The sequence below is a fragment of the Ambystoma mexicanum genome, chromosome 1p, assembly GCF_040938575.1.
Source record: "Ambystoma mexicanum isolate Mex_15411 chromosome 1p, UKY_AmexF1_1, whole genome shotgun sequence".
NCBI classification, from domain to species: domain Eukaryota; kingdom Metazoa; phylum Chordata; class Amphibia; order Caudata; family Ambystomatidae; genus Ambystoma; species Ambystoma mexicanum.
The window spans coordinates 203,993,343-204,008,082 of record NC_090921.1 but is presented as its reverse complement, the minus strand read 5'-3'; the positions used below and the strand labels follow the sequence as shown (position 1 = coordinate 204,008,082).

Here is a 14,740-nt window from a genome sequence, read left to right as displayed (position 1 = left end):
TTTCTTGTGGAGATTGAACTCGAGGTCGAGTGTGCTAGCCTTGATGGACCGCGCAACCTTTTGGTCAAAACTGCTGGCAACAACATTTTGTGGAACCCTCAAAATAGTAATCTGGTCAATGACGTAGTTGCTCTTTGATTGGATGATGTTAGGGGAAATTCTCCAGAATGGCTAATTTCCCTTACCTACTGAGTCCGTCAGCAGCTTTGCTGGATTTCTAGGATTTTTTTTTTCACCTGGTAAGAGTGTGAGCCTTTTTTCCCACTCCTACATGTGTTTTTCTGTGTTTGTTTAACATTTTTGTGTTCATAGACTGTGGAGCCTCACCTACTCCACAGGCATCATATGTTTACTGTGTGTTACACAGCACCTTCAGTGCAGTGACACAGGGTTGTCTTTTAGACTTCCCAACTCAGAAGACTCCATTTTCTGGGATTGACTACTGTCTCCCAGAACATATAAAGTTGCCATTCACTTTATTAGCCTCTGCAAAACCACAGACGCAGTACACTCTATCTTACATAGAGTACTGGAAAGGGTTAATACTTATCCCTTTTTGTCTGTTTCTCTTGGAGTGTTGTTTCACTCTCTTTTCATCAAGACTTGGCTGGTGACAGTGGTAACTACCCTATTTTTCCAATCGCGGTTATCTTAAATAACCTTGGTATTTCTTTAAGCTATCTTGGTAGCCCCAAACTTAAACCCGCTAGACAATATATGTTTTATTTTGGTTCCGGCTGGGTTTATCCACCATTTCTTTTTGAAAATGTCTTTCTCATGTTTTACTCTGAGTGCCAAACAAGGTTTGGTTCCTTGGTTCACCGTCTTTTCGCGGGCTTCTACGCAGAAGCCCTCCTTAGGCGCCTGTATGTCTGGGGGGGACAGGATGTGAAGGAGGGGTTTAGTTCTCCCTGCACAGGTTCTCTTTGGAGACCCATGTCACACTCTGAACTGATTGGCTGTGGTGACTGTACAGGCGGGACAGCCACCCTGATGTGTGATTGACAGCCAGGCTGTGTGAATGGGGGGAAACTGCATAAAAAGCAGTTCCCTGGGTCTGGAAAGGCAGAGTCGCCACTGGAACGAAAGCTGATGGAAGTGGACCCCTACCACGCCTGAACCACCCGGTGAAACCCTGCTGCAGGTCCGAATCCTCTAACTCCAATGACAGAGAAGATCCTCCAGGAATCTTCTTCCCCTGAGCTGGTGGGACCAACCAGTTCACTTAAACTGCAAGCCAGGACTCCCTCCTCTGGTCGAATTCGCTGTACAGAGCTACAGTGGGCCGGATAGCCAGGAAGGTTGGACCCTGCTTGGGTTTCAAGGAGCGCACCTTTTATTTGTTGCTTTGCTCTGCTGCTGGTTTCTTCCCTGGGCAGTGCAGGTCCCTCCAGTCTTCCTACCTAATGTCAGTCTGACAGTCGCTTCAGCAACCGTGAGCCTGCAGGAACTACCAGGAACATCCGCCTCAGCTACAGCTTCTTCTCCATTTAAAGGTACTGTGCAAATCCGGTTGTTCGTTTCGTTCAGCCGCGGTGAAAGCGTGTGAAATCTTTCTCCAATCCGAGGGCTTGTCCTTCTCTACTCTTTAAACAAACTTTTCTGCCAACCAACTTCGTCCGGAACTCTTGGCAAAGACTTAACCGCGAACTACCCTGAGCTGTGTGATCTTGAGCAAAAGACCTTTGTCCTATTGACTTTGGCCCTAAGTCTTTTCGATTTGATTGATTCCATTACTGTAGTTCCTCTTTCTAGATTGCCCTGCTTACTTACCTGTTGGTGCTGTTCAATTTCTGCCTAACTTTGTCTTTCCCTCCCTTTTAAACTTCTGGAGTGCCATTTTGCTCCCACTTCATTTGTGAGCTTAACTTGTCTGGAACCTATTGGGAGTGTTGTGGTGTATTAAGAGTGTGATTTTTAAACTGCTTTACTTTAGTGATATGGCATACAACTGATGTGTAAATATATGTATATTCTTTTACTCAGAAACCTTGAGTCAGTGTTTGTTTGAATCATAGTAATTGCTGTCCTTTGTGTAACTATTGATACTGCTCACTTGCTCTTGAGATAAGTCTGGCTGCTCAGCCATCGCTACCACTTTTACTGTGTAGTACAGGCTTGTGCCAAAGGTGAATTTGTACTGTCACTTGTAGTCTTAATTGTGTGTGGTGTTCCCAAAGGGTACTGCATATAATTCTGCCTAACAGATGACTCCTCCTTAAATTGGAAAATAGACACCTTTTCAGTTGATGCATTTGAAACATTTTTATGTGAATTTTTAGGCTCTATTCCGGGTCATTCCTGTATGAAAAGCAGGACTAAGCATAAGCATACCCACGCTTTTTATCAAGCAGTGATTCAAAATGCTATATGAGAAACTGAATGAAAGCACTAAAAGTTAGAAAAGAGTTGTATCTCAGCAAATCTAACTGAAATCAAGAAGGCTCAGTTTTACTATAAAATTTTGTCAAGAAGCCATAGAATATTGCTGCAACAAAGAGACGCAGAGAATAACTTGCCAGTGCTGAACAACAAACATTCCTCAGCATTTTGGAGGATTATTAACAATGGTGTAACTATACAATCCAATGTTCAAACTAATCCTGTCTCAGAGCTAGATCGGGTATATCATTACTCAGGTGTCTTTTCAGAGAAAGAACCTGGTGTCTCACTGACATTTTTCAGATAGCAATTCGATAACTCCTCATCCATATTTCTATGAAACAGGAGATTGTAGAGGGAATTCTCACAAAGATCAATTCTTCGCAAGCACCCAGCCCTAATAAATTATCAAATACATTATTTAAAAGTGCAAAAAGGAAGTGGTTGATTATTGTATTTGTTTTGTTTGAGCAGATTTTGATATGTCATCACTTCCAAGAATTATGGCGGGTGGCACGCATAGTTCCAACTTATTAAAAGGGCCCAAGCTATAACCGCAAAAATTACCAATCAGTTTCCATATTGGATGCAGTCAGTAAAGTCTTTGCCACTCTGATTCTTGGTCATCTAGAGTCATGGGTGGCACAGTCTGGATGAGTGCAAATGAATATCACATTAAATGGCATAGTATTGAAGTGTGTCCAATCTCTTGCCTGGGGAAATAAATATAATGCTATCTTTATTGCCACCATTGACCTGTCTGCCACCTTTGATATGGTAGATACAAATTTACTTTGGGTAAAGTTGCAAAGGACTACTGTGGCTAATTATGGGTCTCCATGAACAAACTGCTTTTGAGGTTAGGTTAAGTGCTGAATGTGGCCTGTCCACTAACATACCAGCTTACAGGGGTATTAGACAAGGCTGTGTTCTTGCACCCTATCTTTTTAATTCATATATGTCCGACATTGGAGACTACCTTCGGCCCCAGCTTTTGCCGCTCCTAAACTTGAAACCTTGAAATTCACATGGTTGAACTACGTCGATGACTTTTTAATATTTGATTGTACGGAGATGGCCTCAAATGACTTTTAACCGCTTTAAACACTTTTGTAAATGCTCATTACCATAAAATGGATTTCAGTAAATTAAAAGTTATGCATTGCACTTTAAAAAGCACATGTCTACTTTTAAATGGTCGGTCCAAGATGAATCCACCGAAAGAGTTGACAGCTTTATATACCTCTGCTTCCCTATCATCTCTAAACCACTCACATCTGAAATTGGAGCTTGGTGGTGTGCACGGGTCTCCGCACTAGCAAACCAAACTGTGTGGTTGGATGCCCGATTTGTTTGTTTGTTTGTTTGTAATGCGCACCAGACCCAGGGGTAACCGGGTGCAGCAAAAGAATATGCGAAACTTACAATGTTACAGAAATGTTACAGAAATACACAATATCACAAAATATACATAAATTATACAGAGGTTCATCAAATACAATTTACAAATTTACATAGATGCCGGTGTGGGCGCTGTTTAGGGATAAGATATACAGGATGCAGAGTTGCAGAGTTCCATCAGACTAGAGAGTCAAAGGGATCTGAGTAATTACGGATTATTAGCATTAATGTGGTTGATAAAGTTCCTTCTAAAGTGTACGAAGGGTTGGTCTATTCTCAGGTTGTGTGGCAAGGCATTCCACAATTTAGCAGCTATTACCGGGAAGCTAATACTGCCGATTTTGGCAAGGTTAAATCTTGGTACTACCAGACAGTTCGAATTGACCGATCTTGTCAGTCTGTAAGAAGTTTTTCTCTTTATTTTGTCCGCCAGGTAGCTAGGAGCCGCATTGTTAAGAGCTTTATTCATCAGGGAGATCATTTTTAGATGGATTTTGTCGTCAGTAGAAAGCCATTTATATTGTCGTCTAGTAGAGGAGATATGTTCTCTTTTATTTATATCGAGTGCAGCTCTAAGTGCATTATTTTGTAAAATTTGGAGCCTTTGGGTGATGGCTTTGTTGGCCCCACTGTAAAGGGCATACAGTAGTCGAGACGGGATAGTATTAGGGCTCTCGCCAGGATCATACAACTGGCATTGGAAAGGAATGGTTTACCTGCTCTTATTAGTTTACAGGTATAGGCTGTCGTAGAGGTTAGTGAGTTGACCTGTTTGGAGAATGACATAGTGGAATCAAGATAAAAGCCACGCGTTTTTACTGCCCTAGAGACCTTTATGACATTACCGTCTATGCTGAATGCAGCATAGTCTGGGCCTAATTTGTTGATATTGGCCTGTGTGCCCAAGATGATCAGCTCTGTCTTGTCGTCATTCAGGCATAGACCATGCAGTGCAATCCACGCCTGAATGATGAGATAGACCCTATTCACCAACTCCCAATCCTTGCCATGAGCCCCAGAAAGCGGGAGGAGAATCTGTGTATCATCCGCATAGTTAGTGTAGGTGATACCTAGATTGTCTAAATCATCAAAAAGGGGTTTGGTGAATATGCTGTATAGGGTAGGGGAGACACAGGAGCCCTGCGGGACCCCACATGTAATTGGTGTAGGGTCTGCTGCTGCTGAAGGGGAGAAAACTTGCATTGTTCTCTCGCTAAGGAAGGATTCTATCCATCTAATAGCCTGGGTGGAAAACTGAGCAGCAGAGTCCAGATGTCTACAGAGGACCTTGTGGTCCACAAGGTCGAAGGCCGCTGAGAGATCAAGTAGTAGGAGGAGTGCTGTCTTTCCTTGATCTCTCAGCTCATCTATTTGGGTCTTTAAGTCAATGAGGGCTGTCTCCGTTCCATGTAATAGCCGGACGCCCGATTGTCTCACTCCCAGTAACTTGTGAGATTCAAGATGTTTTTGAATTTGTGTGTACACCACTTTGTCCAAAATCTTCAGTAGAAATGGTACCGTAGTAATTGGGCGGTAATTGGTAGGGATCAGGGGGTCTAATGTCTGTTTCTTGAGAAGTGGGAGCACCCAAGATTGTTTTAGGTTGGCCGGGATGTTACCAGTAGTGAATGAGGCATTAATCAGTTTTGAGATAAAAGGAGATAAATCTCTGGCGGCGTCTTTTATTATCTGTGCTGGACAGATGTCCCCTTTGCAGTTGGAGGGTTTGAGTGAGAGTATGATTTTCTCTACCTCTATTATGGAAGTTTTGGTGAAAGTGAATTTGTTAGTTTGGTCGTTTGAGATATCATTGGGCAGTGCCTGGGGCTGATTTGGGATGTTAAGCAAGTCTTTTTTAGTCGGATTTTCTTTTGGAGAGTGTTTATTTTGTTTCCTCGTGCGTCTTGGATATCTGCACACCAAGTCAGGTCCTTAGTGCAGATATCAGGAGTGGAAATGGGAGATTCAAGTTCTTTCACTATAGAGAAGAGTTCCTTCATATTTGAGTTGGAGTTGGCAATGCGATCATTGTAAGAGTTTCGTTTTGCCAGACACACTTCATGTTTGTACTGGCGAGAGATAGCATTTAAATTATCCTTATTCTCGTCAGTTGGGCATAATTTCCAAGTTGATTCGCTTTTTCTCTTAGTCAGGCGTAAGGTCTTAAGTTCAGGCGTGAACCATTTGTTTAAATGGGCCTTAGGTTTACTTGTACATGGTTTAAGCGGGGCAATTTTGTCCATAGTGTCAAGCATAATTCTATTATATTTGTGTACTAGTGCACTGGGGTCTAGGTTGTCCGACAGAGCATTTAGAGTTGGGAGGACGGCTGGAATAATATTATTTGTAGTCATATTCTTTTTGTTTCTGGTAAGGCAGGATGGTGTTGTACGTGGGGCTGTGGTAGATGGCCTGGTGGTTAGGAGATTGAAGGATACCAGTGCATGGTCGGTCCAAGGTAATGGCGATATGGAGGCGATGTCAGCTGTACAATTGGAGTCGGTAACCCAATCTAGTATTCTACCTTTAGAGTGAGTGGGACTGTTGACTTTTTGGGATAGTCCTAGAGAGTCTAGAGTATTAGCAATGCTTGCTCATTAAATCCTGGGTTAAAGTCCCCTAGAACCAGCAGTTGTGACTTAGTTTTGGCCTTGTTGGATACTATATTGTGCAGATCCTCCTCAAAGGTCCCAAGTGGTCCTGGTGGTCTGTAAATTAGGTGTATATTGAGTGATTCGGTATTGTTTATGGGGAGTTTAACAGTAAGTACTTCACACGATTGTAGGGTTAGGATAGGGGCTAATCTTAGCGACAGGTTTGTTTTGAATATGATGGCAATGCCGCCTCCACGGGAAGACTCTCGGTCTTGCCTAATTATAGTGTAGCCGTCTGGGATGGCCAGCATGAATTATGGTCCTGCTGCATTATGTAGCCAGGTCTTGGTAAAAGCAATGAAATCCAGGTTGGCTTCCGGGCCTGGGTTGCGCTATACAAATAAATAAAATACAAATACAAATACAAATACAAGAAAGGCAGAGCAACCAATCAGAACGAGGTGGCGACAGTTAGGTGGCTGGATTGGCACTGCAGATGCCGGTTTACAAAGTGGGCGGCCATTTTATACTGAATAGGTACCTCGTGTACCTTAATGGCGAAAATGATACAACAGCAGCGTTTGCTGATATGTATAGGCATCAGTCCATGTGTCAGCTATCAGCGTGAATAGGTAGAATTGTAGGCGCTGTGGAGTATTGTAGCGGCAAAAATCATTACCGCACTATTGTAAAATCATTCTCTTTAAATCCCATTCTAAAGTGTTTGGACGGGAAGATTATCCCAAAGATTTTACATGGGTTTGAGATCCATTTCCTTTTGGTGGTGGAAACCTTACCCAGATTGGAGGGTATCTACTGGTTTGGTGTGCTCAACATCCAGACTTCAGTTCCACTGGCAGCAATCCAGTATGAAATTGGCATTAATGCCCTAACTAGTAGAGCCAATTGGAGACTGCTAAATCTGTATAGGAATATTATCAATCCTGTCTCTGAGTCTCGGATTTGGCCAACATGATCAGAGATCAAAATTGCAAGCTCTGAATGAATTGGCAAGCTATTCTGTGAACCTGTTGAGGGAAATGGAAATGTCGATTGAGGACTTGTCGAATCCATTAAATGTAAAGATAACTTTGTATTAATGTGATTGGATTAACATGTTGGAGAAACTGCATGGCTACAAATCATTTGACCATCTGCCTTTGGATCATAAAACGCATGGAATGGCACCCACGTATTTATCCATTTATCAGAGCTAGGAGGTCCTTTTTAAAATGCTGCTGGAATCATTATTATAGCAAGCAAATAATAATTATATATGGTTACTGCCCAGCAAAATCTTCTAACTGCAGATATTGTCGTCTGCTTCACTCAGAGGAGGATTTAAAATAATGTGTTAATTATGTGCCCCGCAATAATAGTGAAGCACACGCTAGATTTCAGAAAATGTAATAACATCCAAACCCCTGATGGTAGCAAAAATGAGCAGAATGATTGTTTGGCTGGTAGGATCACGCCAACGGTGTTGGCTGTGGTAGCCTTTTTAAACTGCCTGCAGCTAAATGATGGTGTTAATGTTAGCACGTTATTACCTCTTTGTATTGGATCATAACACGAGTCTTACATGCTGAAATTTGAGGTTTTATGGGTTCTTATTTTTTTTTTTTAAATGATGTAACTGATAAAGAATTATTTTTTAGACTCTGTATTGTAAGTTCATTTTAACAAGAAATCTCTTTTTTTGTAATGTTGATTATTATGTAATAAACTTTGTGATGTACACAAGTAGAATAGGGACAAGTGTCTTGTCTGTAAAAAAATAAACACACATATAATAGAATTAGTCTGCAACGCTATAGCTAGTTGTGCCACATTGAGGGAGTTATGTTACAGTGTACAATGAGAAGACCACTCAGAAATAATGGGTGCTGAATAAATTGAGATTTCTAAGAGATGCATACACAAAGAAACAGTATTCCTCATGAACTATAATGTAGCTTTGAGCAGAGGTTCTGCCATTTTGCAGCAAAGGCTGCATTAGAAATTACACAATGTGTAATTTTAGAGCTGCCGCGCCACAGTGCTTAGATTTGTCCAACTTTATGCAAACCCCATTCTTGCCTGAAAGTATGAGACAGCCAAAGTTTGATGGAGTTGCATAGAGATGCTATTCCTATGACAGAAGAGTAAATATGTGGACATTATTTCTTGTCCAAACGATGATTGAATAAACACACAGAATCCTTGATCAGCAGGTGTCTGGTGCCCCAAGAAGAAATATTGCCAAATTAGTGCCAAAGTACCCTGTACTAAATACAGTAAAATAGAAGAAATCATCCCCAGCTGACAGAGCATCATAAAGACTGTTATTCATCCCGTGACCCAATCAAAACATTATGCACCTGGGTCGGCAACGAGTCTCAAGACAACAGTTGCTAAATAGGTTGTGGAAGCTGTCTGGTACACATGGGGCTCTGGCATGAGAAATGAGATGGGATGGGAGTATCTGTTTGTTCTGGAAAGTGGGGGTTTGGTCTCTCTATTCCCGGTCAGTAAATCAAATAATAAATTGTACTGTCTAGGACAGTTACAACATTCGTGGCCACCTTAATAGGTGCCATCCAATGGCAGGGAAGTATTATTATCACTGTCAGGATGCAGCGAGCCTACCAACCAAATTGTGCGGTAATGATGTGATTGTAATGACGACTATACTTGGGGGGATGAACCTGGGTTGAGTCATAGATAATGTATTAGCCAATGGTTGACTCCTTTGTATAGGGACCCAAAGGAGTTTTGATTAGTGTAGCCAATTATCATGTTCAAAAATAAAACATATTATTTTTTGTAACTATAAAAATCTTTTTCACCTTATAATCCTCAGCCCGATGTGGGCTTATTGAGTTTTTTTGTATCTTGCTTGACTCCCGGGCAACACTTGTCTTTTAATAAAGTGAATGAAGCTATGTTTGTTGCACTTGGCGCACTTCCTTATTTCTGGGTAATGGACTGGTTTTGCATGCATTAATATACTCATCCCAATGCTATTGTTAAGTAAGTCAGTTAGCAGTTTGCGTTTTAAGTCAGCTAAGGGATTCAGCAACATCGAGCCCCACAAAGCTAACGCCTTGCTTCTGATATATCCATAATATGTAGAACACCTAACTCGGTGGGCAGAATATAGCTCGGTGTACACTGGGCAAACTTCACTATCCTCCGTAAGAAAGCATTTTCAGCACAGGCCAAAGATTCAACACTGCTGTGAGCCTGTACTCCTGCTCCATAACTGGTCATGTTTACCATTCGACCCCATAACGTGTAGTGGTTTATTTGGTCACCTTCGATAGCTCATTAGACGTAATAATATTGGACTATTCGGATCCAGATATTTTGATTTCACTAAATCACTCATTGAAGTAAGAAACGCGCAAATCGATTGTGAAGCCACTCTGCCTGCTGTGAAGTCTAACAGAGAGAAACGCGTGCCAGTTTGAAAGTCTGAATGCATACAAACCAATACTGAATTGCTGTTAACAGGTATTATTCTGAAAGATGCTAATCAATCATTGACTTATAATTGATTGAGGATTGGTGACACTAAGCCGAGCGTGGGCAATTTTCTTAAAACACAAACATCCACTCTACTTGAAGGAAGGCGGGAGACCTTTGCTGTGGAGGCTGCAAAGTGCCAAGGATGAGGACACTCATTGAAACTCCAGAGCTGGAGCGCCAGAGCAGGGGCTCTGTGCAAGGGAAGGTGGAGTGTCTCAGTGAGGCTTGCTCCGTGATGTCCAAGAGGACCGCCAAAAGGGGCAATGCGACTTGACGGGGCAGTGGGTGGGGACTGCACATCGGTCAATCCGGTAGCAGTTTAACCCGGCACAGGACCAGGATGAAGTATTTTCCTGATGCACAACCTAAATAAGCCAGTACTTGGATTGAAAATCACTTTCATGATGACACGTTCAAAATATATGCCCGATTAAATCTATACATCACTTCGTTGATGCCAGTGGAGGTATGGTCACAGCTTCCCTCTGACTCCATCACTGTCTGCATTACTTTGTGGCCTTGGTAATTCTTGTAGTGCTGCCAGAATCACTCTTGTGTGCCTGTAACAGCACCTAGCCAGATGCCTCATGTGTATATCTACCGTGTGCTTGTTCCTCAGCATGTACAATCCATTTTGTCAATTTCTATTTTAATTGTGAGGGGACTGCTTTTTTTCACTTTTAGGGTTGTCTTTTTTCCTATACCAAACTGACCATGACTGGAAAGAAAACAGAGTATGCTAACAAATCCATTTACATTGTGGTGTGGTAAAAAAGTGGCAATAATTCAGTTATTGGTGTTTTTTTTAGGTGGTAAACAAATTATTGCCACTAATCCTGCACTGCCACAGCTCGAGTTTAGAGGTAAAGTGGAGTATTTACCTCCATATAAATGCTGTAGGTAAATAGGTAAATTGCCCACCTAAACTTCATAAATTGGTGGATTTACCTGGCCACATATGGGAATTTACACCACTATACCTCCACTCCTACGCCTATGCTAATGTCACTGGGCCAAGTGGTGGTAACAGTAAATTAGTTTAGTGGTGAAATGGCAGTTTTGCCATCGATTTACCACAAAACTGTTAATGAGGCCCATGTCTATACATCACAGGCCTCAGTCAGTAGTGAGTTGTCATTGTTGCTAAGATTCATTCATCTTTTAAGATATCTTACCTTTACACTCATCCCACTTTTATTCCTGTACATGGTCTTGTGGGGGCAGCGGGAGGCATTGTGGCAGAGCAGTCATTTGAACACATGGGTCCAGATCAGAAATTGGTGCAGAGCAAAATGTGCCTATCGTGTAGTGAGCATGACAACATGTCACACGTAGGCTTTGCCCTTTCTGTCTCATAGTTTGTTTTGTTGAACAAAAGTGCAAGGAAAAGTGCCAGCCTGAGAATGACTGGGGAATGGGTGATGCCGGGACATGATGAATTGCCTTAAGGGGGCAACTGCCCCCCTGTCTTCCCAGATCTGACACCTAAACTATTAATCACATGGGACTGCACACAAAATAACATAGCATTAAAATATATCCTATATATCATTACCATGAGTTAATTACAGATCACCCAAGATATGCACCCTAAAATGAACGTCAAGACACGTGAAAGGAGTGAAGGGCATTTATATCATATTAAGACCACATAGAAACTTCATATCATTGTAATATGCTTGTGGGTGCCAGCAGTGATCAGAAAGCCTCCCGTCAAACGTTGGTTAAAAACAGTGTTGTGACTTTGCCTTAGTCTTACTCATCCACAATTGTTGGTTGCGATGATCTTTCTTTAACATTTCTTTTTCTTTGCAGATCAGTTATTTTTCCTCCAGTCCCGTCTTGAGTGACCGGAACCAATTTCCTTCCTTTTTCCGCACCATCCCCAGTGATGTCTTCCAGTCCCAGGGACTGGCTCAGCTGCTGGTGTACTTTGGCTGGACCTGGGTGGGTCTCCTGATTGAAGACAATGACTATGGCCAACAGGGTGTTCAGATATTGAAACAAGAGCTTGCCAAAGCTGGAATCTGCATTGCTTTCTCAGAAAATATCATCCTACACCAGGCCGACCGGAATGCCTTGCACATTATACAGGTGATTGAACACTCCACCGCCAGTGCCGTTGTCATCTTCTGCAGTGATGCTGGGCTGATCCCTTTAATAGATGAGATGGTGATACGCAATGTGACAGGGAAGACCTGGATCGCCAGTGAAGCTTGGTCTACATCTGCTCCCCTTTCCATGGAGAGATACTCAGAATTCCTTGCTGGCACAATCGGATTTGCTATTCGAAGTGGAGTGATTCCAGGATTTGAGGAGCATCTCACCAGTGTCAATCCTTCCAGATCTGCATTCAATGGTTTCATGGGAAAGTTTTGGGAAGAGATTTTTGGATGCAAATGGCTCGACCATAAGCTGGCCATTGACATTCTCGATAACACGTCAGCTCTGTGCACAGGGGATGAGAAACTGGAGGGTATTCACAATGACTATATTTTTGTATTGAATGCAAGAGTTGCATACAATGTCTACAATGCAGTATATGCCATTGCTTGGGCCTTACATAACCTCACATTCTGCAAGAAGAGTGGATCTGCATTTACGTATGGTAGCTGTCATGATAAATCAGACTTCAAACCATGGCAGGTACAGTAAACCCCTTCTTTTCAATTGCCAGGGCCCATAGACAAATGATCTAAATTCACAACCTATTGCAGATATCATTATTTCATTTCAATAAGTCCAAATCTTTTCTAAGTCCTTTGCTATAAAAGAAAAGTCAACCTATCTTGTTAATTAAATGCATTAATTATACATAATTCCACAAAAAAGAAATAATAATATCCCAAGTGAATCATGCCAGATTACTCCAGCTTCTAAGAGACGTGATCATAGATGCTAATATTATCAAATTCAATAGTACTCAATGTATCGACCTCAGAACAATGAAGGACTGAGTAAATGTTGTGGGGGACTCAGCATTCGCCAACGACCACGCATACCATGAAACACAGAGCCACCATCATGTTCAACCTTTCTTTATTCCTCCTACCTCTTGACTCCTGTTTCCCTTCCCCTGCTCCTCCCCTTCCTCCTAACCGTGCTCTAGGTGCACTCTGGTCTCTTGCCTGGGGTGTGGGTTGGCATGTCGAGCTTGTGGGTGGTCTTGTCCTGCACATTCTCTGAAGGTGACCTTCCTGGCTACAGCGCCAGCATGTTCGTCCAAAGGCTGGGTATGGTTGTCTGTGGGTGTGTTTCCACCCTGGCCCGTGGCATTGCTCTGTGTCCGGGCCTTCTGGCCAGTGTCTTCTCAGTTTGCTTCTTCTCCAGGGTCGAGTGGGATCAGAGTATTGCGGTCGCTCTTCCGTGAGGGCTGCGATGGCGTTGCGTTCTACTTTCCTTTCAATGGCGTCTGCCTGTGTGTCAACTCTCTCGTACGTTTTTGCCAGATTGAGTATTTTCGCTAGGGGTAGGGGTTTTATGAGAAGGTGTTTTCCTATCTTCTGCTGGAGACGTATGATGAACTCTCCAATGGATTTGTGTGGACGCTGACTGTGTTGGTTAAATGCAAGGCGTTCGTAGTCTTTGTTGGATCCTACTATGAGTTTGTCGTTGATTGCATCGAGGAGACGTTGGTACGTGGTTTTGTCTGTGGCTGGGATTGTCTTGATGATGTCCTTTACCCCTTTTCTAACCAAGTTCCTAAATATACTGAGTTTGCTTGGCGGGTCTTTGTTCCTAATTGCTCCTACAAAGTCTTCAAATTCTTCAACCCATTCCTCCCATCTTGTTCCTCGGTCGTGGTGCGGGATCAAGGCGAATGGGTTGGGCCTTCTCATGACGGTGGCATATGACGTGGGGCCCAAGTCTGCTAGGGTTTGCGCACTTGCGTCGACATCTGCTTGTGCTAGGTCAGTCATGGTGGCTGGTGTTTAGTTTGGGTATGGAGTCGCTGTGCACTTGTGTGCGGTCTTTGGCGGCAGATCGTTGTGTTTGGTCTTTTGGTTTGTATGCTTTTACTTTCACTGTTGTCGGTCCTGCCTGGTATGGGTCTTCTCTGCTGCTGGTACATGTCAATTTGGGCAGCTTTCCATGTCTCTCTTCTTTTTATTTCCTGTGCATGTCCTTCTCTTCTGTTGACCTGGGTAGTATTGGGTCCGCCGTGGTGGTCAGTGGCTGTCCCTCTGTGGGCCTGAGGGTCAGCACTCTGTAGTCCTCGTACAATGTTCTTGTGACCTTTGTGTCACAGTGGCCAAATGGGCGGGGTGGTGGGCGGTCACTTTTAATCTCTCAAGTAGCGCGTTGCCCTTAGTTGCTAGCGTTGGTCGGGGCAGTCAGGGTGTTGGCAGGGTGCTGGATGTACCTTTGCGTGCTTATTCTTAGTTATGGGAGTTTCCCATGAGTGCGTTGGTTGGGGTAGTCAAAGGGGTTAACAAAATGCTGGGTGCCCCTTTGTGTGCTGGCTCTGGTTAGTTACTTTTGTTGCTGCTAGGGCGCAGTTCTGGGCCATTCTCAGGTCACTTAACTCCTGCACAGCGTGTGTTTGTCCTTGCTGCTGTTTTGAACCTGGTATGTGTACTCGTGGGTTGTGAATGGGTCTACTATAATTTTCGTCCCAATTTCCTTTTTTTTTATTTTAAAGGTGTCACGTAATGGGAGACGCGGGGTGTGATTGCGAAACCCCACGCTTGTTTATAATAATGTCACAGACGGGAGACGCGGGATGCGCTTTCCCCACGTGTCTTTACTATGCTTGCACTTGCCGGAGTACCTTGTGCGTTGGTGGAAGCGTCCTCTGCGATCCGCTCACCTGCAGTCTTCCGTGTGGCCAGGATGCAGTGGTCGATCCTAAA

The 14,740-nt window shown here is 43.1% G+C and overlaps 1 protein-coding gene across 1 annotated transcript in view; it reads left to right on the top strand.

Moving 5' to 3' along the window:
* LOC138469226 (extracellular calcium-sensing receptor-like) overlaps positions 1-14,740 on the top strand; it is a 189,859-nt gene that overhangs the window by 101,408 nt on the left and 73,711 nt on the right. The window contains exon 3 of the mRNA XM_069609027.1: positions 11,703-12,533. Coding sequence (XP_069465128.1) covers positions 11,703-12,533 — 831 coding nt within the window. The remainder of the gene's footprint in view (positions 1-11,702; positions 12,534-14,740) is intronic.